Source organism: Colias croceus, chromosome 26 (genome assembly GCF_905220415.1).
Source record: "Colias croceus chromosome 26, ilColCroc2.1".
In the NCBI taxonomy this organism is placed as follows: domain Eukaryota; kingdom Metazoa; phylum Arthropoda; class Insecta; order Lepidoptera; family Pieridae; genus Colias; species Colias croceus.
The window spans coordinates 6,416,186-6,428,563 of record NC_059562.1 but is presented as its reverse complement, the minus strand read 5'-3'; the positions used below and the strand labels follow the sequence as shown (position 1 = coordinate 6,428,563).

General features: G+C 33.0%; 1 protein-coding gene across 4 annotated transcripts in view; it reads left to right on the top strand.

Moving 5' to 3' along the window:
- Positions 1-12,378, top strand: part of LOC123703546 (paired box protein Pax-5) — a 76,645-nt gene that overhangs the window by 16,236 nt on the left and 48,031 nt on the right. For all 4 annotated transcript variants that reach the window (XM_045651607.1, XM_045651606.1, XM_045651605.1 and 1 more), the window contains exon 2: positions 11,885-12,057. In XM_045651607.1, coding sequence (XP_045507563.1) covers positions 11,916-12,057 — 142 coding nt within the window. In that variant the 5' untranslated portion in view covers positions 11,885-11,915. The remainder of the gene's footprint in view (positions 1-11,884; positions 12,058-12,378) is intronic.

Genomic DNA, 12,378 nt, shown 5'->3' with positions numbered 1-12,378 from the left:
GACATTCCAATTTGTCCGAACAAATCAGTGCTGGCCACAAATAAAAAAAACATGACACTTGTAAATATTAGCTCTATACAGATTACAGATAAAAAAAAATCAGAGCTGGCCGCAAACAAAAAAATAAACATGACACGTGTGAATCCTAGTTCTACAGATTGAAAAAGAAAAAAAAGTGACGTTTAGGCGCGAGCACGTGTCCGTTACGTCAGGTGCCGCCCCCGCAGGTGCAGGGTGCTCCTGTCAGCTGATTGTCATCTGCTATGCTGATTTCTAAACGGAACTGTAGATTAAACATAATTGTATCAGCCCTATCTGTTTCGTCGATTGTGTGATATCATTTTTATTGTTCTTAAAAAAAGTTCGATCGGCCTTTGTTTTCTTTTTTTAATTTGGAACTTAATATTGTGGTTTAATGGATCGAGTTGATTGACTGAAAAATTTGAAGGATAATAAAAATTGTAAAGTTCAGTGACAGTAATTAAGAAATACTTTATGCAATTGATTTAAAATCCTTCATGTTATTTTAAAGTTATTGTCTGTTACAAAAAAAAAAACATAAATGACGTTAGATTTGGCGGGAAAGCACATTGTGACGCACGTGCTACGTCACAGGTGTGATAGCAGGTGTAACGACCTAAGTGTTAAGACGTTAACGAATTCATTATTTAATAATTAATCGATACACACATACAAATACATTTATACAAATACTGATACAAATAGATTAATTATTAATAAGAAACTCAATATTTTATAATACATACTAGATTTCCGCCCACGGCTTCGCCCGCGTTTTAAAGAAAAACTCGCATAGTTCCCGTTCCCGTGGGATTTCCGGGATAAAACCTATCCTATGTGTTAATCCAAGTTACCCTCTATATCTGTGCTAAATTTAATTGTAATCGGTTCAGTAGTATTTGCGTGAAAGAGTAACAAACACACACACACACACACATCCCCACAGTTTCGCATTTATAATATTAGTAGGATGTAGGTACAGGGAATTAATTAATTAGTATTTCACTTAGACTGTCTAGAAAATGCTATCAGCTGCTAGGTCATTCAACCGATAATTATTATCTATTATAGAACAATGAAAGAAAACGCGATGAAGAAGTCATGAATAACATTACTGATTTGGGTATTTCCTTCTAACAAATTGGCATAGAGCAAAGAAACATAGGTTTTTAACTTTTTAGATTAAGTATGTCTATCCCCTGTATTCTGTAGGAACTTACATAATTGATGTTACAGCCAATAGGCAGCTCTTATTTGATAGAAAAATATTAACAGTACCTAAAAGAACCTAACACTTCTATGACTCTACATTTTACATGGTATGCTTTATTTGAGTACATTTTAATTTGAAATTTGTTTTGAAAAGGAACAAATCTATGAGAAATTTCTGTATTATTTGCATATAAATAAAGTAGACGTCTTTCCGTAAGTATTTTATAAAGTTCCCTTCATGTATGGTGATGATAATATATCCTTGTTTCCATATTACAATGAGGATTTGTCGATTGTATGTTTCATCGCGATACATGCATTGGAGCGCAGGTAAATATAATTTAAATCGTCGATCAGATTTTAACATCAGTTTTTTCAAAATTACAATGAATAAAACTGACTTCTGAGTCACAGTTAGTCAGTACAGAAGTCAAGGTCACAGCAAGGTTAAACGTGTGTTCATACGATAAGGTTTTTTTAGTTATTCTATATTTTACTAGGTAGGTACATATAAACTATTAAATAAAATATACAATGAGATATAACTAACTTTAGTATGCAAATATACACTTAATTACTCGTTAATATGATGATTTAAAAAGCTCTTCTGATAGTGTTCTAAGTCTTATATAGGTACCTACCTATAAGTACAAAAGGTGGCTTTTCGCTGTATGTATGCTCAAATCTTTAAAACAACACGATTTTGGTGTGATTTTTTAATTCATAGAGTGGTTTTCAGGGAAGGTTTAGTGTTAAAACAATCATTTAGACAAAACTAACGAAGACGCGGGCGGAAAGCTAGTACGTTTTCAGGCAAAGGTTTTTCGGTTGTCCCTTTACACACTAAAAACTTTACTTCCTCTAAAACTAGATGGCGCTGTTTCATAATTCAAAAACTATTACCTCATCGCGCATAGCAGCTATTACCATAAGAATCAGTATCATTATTTCCCACGACGCCAATGCTAAGGTCATGCGAAATGTGTTATGTCACATTGTATAAGCGTGAAAGGAAAAGGCACTTTCATTGAACTAGCTTCTGAATTAGGCTTAATTGTTGTAAAAATGCTTTAATTTACACTGAAAATATCGTACTGAAATCCATACTAATATTATAAATGCGAAAGTAACTCTGACTGTCTGTCTGTTACTCAATCACGCCTTAACTACTGAACCAATTTGCATGAAATTTGGTATAAAGATATTTTGATACCCGAGAAAGGACATAGGCTGCTTTTTACCCCGGGACATAGGATATGTTTTATCCCGGAAATCCCACGGGAACGGGTACTATGCGGGTTTTTCTTTGACTGCGCGGGCGAAGCCGCGGGCGGAAAACTAGTAATACTTAATATATTTTATCTGTAGAGTGATACGAAAAAACTGCTAGAGGCGTATTATAATTTATATGTTACGAGAAAACAACATAATATTATTTTAAGATTAGGATCGTCACTCTACGTTTGCGTTAAAATTTGTAAAGTACCTACCTATTATTAAATCTACGCTGAAGGTACCTACTACGTAAGCGTATATAGCTACGAAGTTAATGAATATAAACTAAATATTCAATCTTCATTTTAGCTGAAGCTTCGAGACCACGCTATTTACACCACAGGCTACACACTCACACCAAAACCATTAGGATATACCTACAATAATACAAGTTATGGCAAAACCAGACCCGAATAAGTTCGTCCATATGCCTCAAACTAACATAAACATTAACCGAGGTTCATAATCGTATAGTCTCATAATAATCTATAAACAATGGTAGCAAATAAAAACGTTCTATTTCCCATATTATCAATGTCTAGGTCATGAGAAATATGCACAATGGCATATTATGTCATTTATAATACTTTCGTATTCTCTTTAACACGTGGTTTTAAAAAAATGTTTGGTGAGTAGGTAATAAGCAATTATTGAAAAGATATAACATGGAATTAGGTATCTGTGTAATTACCTTCGTTAATACCGTATGGATGGAGTAAAAAATGGCATATTTAAACGAGTTTTCGTAGTTTGTTAAATAAGAATGTTAAGTTTGTATTTGCTTTTAAAGCTCTAGGATAGAGTTTCAGGATATGTTTATAAACAATTAAACACACTGATTTAGGATAGGATTTAATACGTTTTAACGTAACTTTATATTATAAATGCGAAAATAACTCTGTCTGTCTGTACTCTGTCTCTTTTTCACTGAACGCATTTGTATGAAATTTGGTACAAAGATAGTTTGAGACCAGAGAAAGAACATGGATAGGTTTACTATGCGTGTTTTTTTTAGGCGTGGGCGAAAAGTTAGTATTTTCATGCACAAATTCTTGTCATTTTAACTAACAGATTTTAAAGAGATTCCATCGAGAAGTTGTTAAAGAACATGATAGAGAGATGAAAATGAAATCAAATTGCGACACAAATAAAAATGCATAATATAATAATTTCGTCATGCTCCCTAAATTAAATACAACCAAGTTAATACCATTTCACACATAAATTAGCGTGGGTAAGCATGTATTAAAATGCCACTTGACGGAAATCGAGTTTATTATTCAAATAGGGGTGGTAATGGTCACGCGAGGGATTGACCATCGGTATGTGGGGGGATGTTTTACTATTGTAACTAGAAAGTAAATTGTTTTAGTGTATAGGTAGTTGTGTGAAAACTGCTGTACAGATTTGGTCAAAATCGGTATTCTTTATGGGTTAGTAACTCCATAAACACATTTTTTCACAAGCAGAATAACAAATATTTAGGTAAACTGGGCAGATTATAAATATCACGTTCTTTTGAATGTATGAGACAATTGCATTTCACATCTATTTACTGTTAGTTATTTAAAGTACATAACTCCTTTGTAAATTGCTTTATTCAGGTATTTTTCATCTTACAAATAGAACAAGGACCACTCAATTTATACTTTCATGAAATATCAACTAAATTTTTGAATACTGACTACTGAATTTTTTGTGTAAGTAGTATTTATTAATTAGTATTCACTTGCTTCTCATCAACAACCATATTATAATATACTGTATTATCTATGTAATTTCCTTAATTTCGTATTCGATATTATAATTGGCGATAACCGATCGAGAGTCCATAGTAACTCGAAAGGGGGTTAATCGTGGTGCGCTTACGCAGGGGTCACGCAGCAAATCTACCGTAAAATTACCATTGTTTACAAAATGACTTATTTTTGTACGTTTTTCATCGAAATTTTCACGCACCAATAGTAATTGCAGCCCTCGTTATATTTTGTGAAATAATTTAACGTCTATCCTATCTTGTGGAATGTTTCTATATTGTTTGAAATAATCTATACTAATATTATAAAGCTGAAGAGTTTATTTCAACGCTCTAATCTCAGGAACTACTGGTCCGATTTGAAAAATTCTATCGGTGTTAGATAGACCATTTATAGAGGAAGGCTATATTATATCATCACGCTAATACCAACGGAAGCGGAGCTTCGAGAGGGAAACCGCGGGGCGCAGCTAGTAAGTGATAATTATTATGTGCAGATAGTTATAAAATAGGCAGTGTTATTTTATTTTTAACTTGATTAGGATTTACGTTAAAATGTGTTCCAATTAGATACGTATATTTTGTAGATAATTACTTGCAATAACTGAATAACATACTTTGTTTAATAGGTCTGCTAATATAAATTATTATTATCAATTTTTCACGCCCTTACCAAAATAATATATAGTTTTGTTAGATTAGATTAGAAGGTTTTAGATCTTCCTCGTCCGTATAGGCCACTAATTAATATTGCTACAGCATGATAGAGTACATAATTATTGAATTTGACTAATTTTGTAATTCTTTTCAGTTCATTAATTCCTGGTATTCTTGTTTTATTCTTACCTCTAATGGGAGAAATAAAACAAATAAAAATATAATGTGTTGTTTCCTTGCTACGCCTAAAAACGATGCTGAAATTTTGACAAGGTAGGTAACAATGAAAATCACAAAGCATTCATAAAATTTATCTATATATTTAATGGCTTTTTGTATTTGATAGGATGTACATAAATAACAACGGGTTTTACGAGCTTGTTGGATAAGTGGATAGGGTGTGTATACGTTTTGGCTTTTTGGGGATTTTTTGCTTTTACATTTTTCGGTAAATTTACTGAAAATATGTTATTCGAAATTTATAATTAACTCTTTTATTGCCAAAGCGATGATTATTTTTACATTTAATTGAATGTTTTTTATAGTGTAGGTAGTTACTAGTGATACTGATATCACTAGTAACTACCTACACTATAAAAAACATCAACAACTTTAATCAAAAAGATTGAGAAAAAGTCATGCAATACATAAACCATTAAAATATTATACTTGTCATTTGTAAAATGATAGGTAAAAATTAAAAATCTCACAGAAAGCAGAACTTGTCCTGACTTTGGGAACATATTTTGGATAATTACCTAGGTAATTTTAACTCTACGTAGATAAATGACCTGTAGATTTTTTTTAGAATTTATCCCCATTTAAAATTTGAAATTATGCATCACAACCGCATCCTAAATTAACAGGTCACCTTGTTACTGTGTTCATTTATAATAACTGTTATTTTTATTTCAAATATATCCCAAATTATCATCATTTATGGTCACAATGTTCATAATTAAATATACCTTTGTCTACATTTCGGCTGTGAGTCAATCGCTCGGTTCAATGTCATTGCTTTTTGTCAACGTGAGAACCGCCATCTTGTTTTATTCTCCACAGATAATGTGAGGATGTTAATGAATTTGTTGTGAACTAACTGATTGACCCGGCTTTGCCCGGGTTGACATGGGATAAAAATAACTGGTGTTACCTATTCAATAAAGATTATTATTACCTACTTAGGTACTAGCTGTGCCCTGCGGTTTTACACGCATTGCTCCGCTCCTGTTGGTCTTAGCGTGATGATATTATATTATAGCCTTCCTCGACTAATGGGCTATCTATCACAGAAATATTTTTTTTCAAATCGGACCAGTAGTTCCTGAGATTAGCGCGTTATAAATTTAACCAAAGTAATTTTTTTACGTTTTTCATCTCAGACCCTCTGTTAGGATCTTGTCACATCATTATCGCTAATGCGTGAGAAAGCGCAGTCAAATTGTCACCCATAGATTTATACACGATTACTACTTACAAATTTGATTTTTTATTTGTATTTTATCACCTAATTTTGTGATAATCTGAATAGGACAGGAAAAGATTTGTACACCTACAAGAAAAAGAAAAATGTAGGTTATGGGTGGTAATGGTAATGAATGGTAGCTGCGATATTCATACGTACAGAAAAAAACAATATTAGGTAATTATTACTACGAATCCTATATGGAAATAGGGCCGATTATTTGCTTGAACAATTTTTTGGAAATTTTTCTTGTAAAATTTCGACACACACACACCAAACTCATCGTCATGTTCTGACAAATCGTAATCTTCTAATATATAAAAATCAATGCCACTTTTCGTTGTAATTCCATAACTCGAGAACGGCTGAACCGATTTCGATAATTCTTTTTTTATTATATTCCTTGAAGTACGAGGATGGTTCTTATGTAGAGAAAACGTAAACATGTACCACGGGCGAAGCCGGGGCGGACCGCTAGTTATTCTATGTATTTATTACTCACATTTAGACGTAAATAATTTGATAGTCATCAACAAGATTCACATCGGCGGACGTGTGAATGAACCGGGTGTAGGTACGTGGTAGTTATCGTGGGGATATATCTCGGGATATAGATGTAAAAAAAAATTGAATGAAAACACGTTGTACTTTAAAATTTCGAAAATGAAATTCTGTATAGGTATTAAATATGTTTAGGATTTAATGGTATAATGGTAAATCATAAATCGATACAGTAATATAGACAAAAAAAACCCCTGTGTTGCTGCATTTTCAGTAGTAAATGTCGATATAGTATTGGAGAATTGAATGCAGACTGGCAATTACGATCAAATTATTAAGTTTGAAATTCATCAACATCTATTTAGTTTTTATACAAAGTAACAATATTTTGACACTTTATCGTACGATGTATCCTTAATGAGTTATATCATGTGTTCTGTAATGTATTGTAAAAATGATTCCCATAGCCTTGCGCATCGCGTTTTTGTTCATAACTTCAAGTGATAGGAGATAGCGTTTTATTGAAGATTCCTAAAAAAACAAACTATAGATAAGTTTATTAACCGCGCCATTACGTAATAGCCTAGATAAATAAAAATAATTAAAAAGTAGGCTTTTACTAGCCCTAGTGATTAGAACTACCTATATATTTAGACAAGAAGCTCTCTTTTTTCCAAAATATATTATAATCGAGATAGATACAACTATTCTGACGTTGTAATTACAAATATTCGCATTTATTATTTAAGAATACTAATAAAGAATACTAGGTTGGTTTCATATAAATATTTAAACTTAATATACAGCAGACAGTGCAATATTTTATATATTTTGAACAATAGAAGGTTTGCAAGGACATTCCGCTAAGATATACAAATTATGGATGTGGCTTTTATTTTTAAAATTATGTAGTAGGTGAAGTTAATTTTTTCATGATTGATTATGACGATGCGATGATATAATATAATTAAGTAAAAGTATATAAATTTATTATAGAAATGTACGATTTTTACAACTTTCCAATTATTTAAGCTCTACGTAATATATCTACTTTCGCTGCCTTTTTGGTACTCGCCTAAAATTTATATTATACCTTTTATTCCATAAAACAATCTATATTATGTAATCTGTAAACAATAAGAACTAAATCAATTCAATAATTATCCTCTAATAACAAACAAACTTAACTTCTAAACAATTTTAATTCAATTCTACGTACGATATTAATGGTAAAGCACTTTCAACAAAAAAGCGAACAAAACCAGAAGCTGCGGCTTGTTAATAATTTATACCAGGCATTGTATTCGTAAATCATAGTAACGCGAAAACAATGGCTGGCCCGGGCACGAACCTGGGACTTTCATACAAAACATTAGGAAACGGAACCAAGTGATTTATATTCTAGCTTTAGGTTATCTGTTTAACACTAGATTATAATATTCATTATGTATCTGTGTTATGTAGTAATTTAGATATCTCGACCTGAGACGCATTAGGTCTGATGTGGAATTTTACAAGTTTAGAGGAGAGCCAAAAGAAAATTATTGACACAATCGTGTCATAACTTTTGTTTATTATCGAATAGGCTAACAAAAATAGTATAATATTTTAGATAAGTTATCTAAGTTTGTATCAGTATAGTAATAAAACCAATCACAGTAATATAAAAATATTTTATTTTTCAAAAACATTTTTTCAGTGACATCCAACCTTATGCTTGTACACAGTTATTAAACGACGAATGCTTTTAATTATATTTACTGATACAACTTTATGCCTGCAATTTTTTAGTAAATTCTATTCGTATTTTAAGCTCTAATAAAAGATGTAACGTTATGATTGGCTAAAAATAGAAATTTAGTTACGTCCGATCTTATCATGTATCCAATTATGAGGCATTTAAATGAATTTATTATTAAGTACATAAGGTCGTAATTAACAAAATAAAATAAAAAAAACTTCAAACAAATTTCGCCGTTGATATAGGCTGCCACCTATATTTTCAGACCATAACATGTTTGCAGCTCTATTAGCTGTAGAATCAAATATTGTCAAATTTAGTGTCCAAAGCTTTCGTAGATAAAAAGATTTACTATTAGTTAAATTCGGTGTAGCCAAACACTTCTGCAAATCAAACATCAATACTTTTTTTTCGCCTGAACTTGATTCTGCTTCCTTTTTGTCATTTCTCTTCAAGTTATATCTTTCTTCAGCAGTTTTAGCATGAATGTCCTTTTCTTTTTCTATCTTTTGTTTCAGCTCTTCATCCACAACATCTAACAGTTTTCTCTCAAATGCATCGCAATCATCACATGTGTCGATCGACGGTAGTTTGAAGCTTAAATTGAATTTGGTGTTGAAAATGTTTCGATACAACCATTCTTTGGCTACCAAATTTGGAGCGATCTCTGTAGATTCCATTCTTTCTCTATACTGTTTATACATAGTAGGGATATTCAAGTCCGGTCCCAAAAATTTGCGTCCGCTCTTTTGTCGTGAATAATGACTCTCATAACATGGATATGAGTTAATATGATCCATCACTGATTGCACTACCACATCTGAAGTTTTATTACCAGGAATATGCTTTCCCCTCTGATCTGGAGCTTTCAACCCTCCATCGAGCTGTTTCTCCAAACTCACCTTAACAAACTTTTCTCCTATAGATAGCGTGTGAAGAAACATATTCCGGCATATTTTTTCGCTCTTAGAATTTACAATAAGTCTATATTCGTATGTAAACTTCCTTCGGTCAGTATCTAAGTTCCCAGTCGTTCTCATTGTGTGTTTTTGTTTTTTTGTGACGTTAGAGGCTGGCTGGCGAACTGGCGACGTTGATCCCAACTGCTGCATTTTTTCCAAAATTAATCAAGTATTTGTATTCTTGTTTCATTAGGCACTTTTTCGTAACATTTTGATTTACACTTACATGGAGGTTTCATTTCACGACCGTCTATTTCAGGGTTTTTTTGCTACAGTTGAATGATAGGGAGAACCTTTTAGTCTTGCAATTTTAGCCGCAACTCTTTTCCATTTAGTTACGTTTTTAACTTTCTTTCTTGTGTTAGATTTTGAAGGGACTGCTGTAACGATCTGCTGTATGTTTTCATTATTTCTTATTTGTCGGTCATCTGGTATATAAACATTCCCATTCTTATCTGCGACCATAATTCGGTTCGAGTTAACTATATCTTCATTCATAGTAGTATCAGAAATATTAACACTTTCATCAAAATGGGGTACAATTAACAAGCCTGTAGTATGGTCTCTGTCTGTTAAATTACGGTTTTCAATGTGATCATTCTTATAAGCAGATGTACTCGCCCTTACTTGAATCAACATCATGTTATTTGAATTCGTACTTTTAGGGCTATCTTGATCAAACAGCGAAGATTCATTAAGGTTATCTACCGACGGATATACAGAAAGAATTGTTTGTTGAGCTGTTGCAGCAAAGCAACGATCGTTTTCTTTAGGATTTTCATTGAAAACTGAAGTTGCAGATATAATATTTTTTCGTGGACTTAGAAGATCGTCTAAAGTGATTAAATTAATATCTTCATTATTTCTCACTCTAGCTTGCCTTTCAGGCGATTTTTCCGAAAAAGAAAGCTTTCTTTTCACCTTCAAATACCTCGATAGAGCTAAGACTTTTTCTGGCGAACCACTGACGTAGCTGCCATCCGAAAGATCTTCATGTGGTTCGTAAGTCTTGTCTTTAACGCTATCATCACTATCATAATCGGAAAATTCTTGGCCAGGATCTGTAACACAATAAACTTACTTTACTCAACATAACTTAAGTAAATGCACCCGTTCGGTGCTATGCGCTGATAGGTCAAACCATTGTGGCGCCAAAAACGGCCGAGTGACCGGCGATAATGTCCGATGTCATTCTATCGCGTCGGTGTGTGGTCACAAAGTCAATAGAATAGTGTTTCTTCTTCACATAGGCATTTTTTTACAACGATAAAGTACTTAGCACTTTTTAAAGGCATAAGGACTAATTTATGTTTGTAGACCTTAACCAAACAAATAAAATTTCGGACATAACACTATATCTCAAGGTACGACATCCCAATTATTTAATTTCAAGAAGCATAAAGTTCTATCTGACATTACGTATTATTTTTGCCAACAATCCTTGTAGGATAAAGTCGAATGACAAAATTGTCCCTTCGTTACGCATGAAATAATTTAAAAGCATAAAAGCTGAAGTCAATATTCGACTTTCCAATTAAACCAAAATTTTAAGCATAAATACTGTACTTGCTATTAAGCCTTATTCCACAATATAAATTTGGAAATTCGAGAGATTCGACCTTATGCTTTTGTATTATTATTAGAACAAAAAGAGCTAGAATTATGATTGTTATATGCATAGAAAGAGCGCGAGATACTGGTTTCAGTTGACTAATAAAGATATTTTACTCTGATGTCGACATTCGACCTTATGCATCTCAGGTCGAGATATTTATTTCGACTTTTGCAAATTGAGGCAGAAAACTTTTAAGTGTCACAAAATTTTTAAAAGCTTCGTTTTTCTCATAAACAACAAGTATTTTGAATGCACGACCGTAACAATCAATTTACTCGACACTCGTATTGCCTGGTAGAGAACACCAGACACGTGCAAGCCCAACAAGCCTGCCAGATAGAGAACGTCACAAGCTATGAAGCCGGTTTCTCTAATGTATAGGTACTTCATAATTCATTTTATTAAACTATTAACATAAATAATTTGTTTTACTTATGTCAAGTTGTTTAATTAACTTGCTTGAAAAAACACCGCAACTGATGAAGCCTGCCTCCTTATACCTAAATTTAATTTTTACTTTCAACTTCATTAATAATAATTATGTGTCTTACAACACCATACCTAAAGTTCTCTAAATGGCATCTGCGTGTTGAACCTGTGTCCCCACGTAATCCTTCCAAAGGGCCGTATCTCCCATCAGAAAAAGAGGAATATAATAATATTAAAGCCATTGTTCCAGGATGCACTCGCGGTAACAGCTCAATGATAGGATGGACCTGCACACGCCGCTGGTGGTCCACGGGTATGAGCACGCGCCGCTGCTCGAGGTGGAGGGGATGGATGGGCCCCAGAAGCTACTGCACCCCCCCATACAGAGTCAGGAGCTGATGAGCAATGACCATAGGAATGGAGGTGAGCTTTCTGTACACTTACTGTGTACAAACTGTTTTCAGAACCGGTGGGATATAATATTATTGGGGAAATATTAATTGACGATGCAAAAGCGAAAACGGGCTGCGTCTGTCTGTCCGATCGCGATATACTCAAAAATTACCGCACTGGAAAGGTTTAATTACCTATAAATAAATATTCTTAATTCTGCCGCAAATGGAATATTTTGCCGATTGTCCAATATGTCTTTAAAGACAACACACAAAATAATGTGTAACAATACAATTCTTAGAACTTGTTTTAGTGCAGATGCTATTATTTATTTATTCATTCATTCCCACT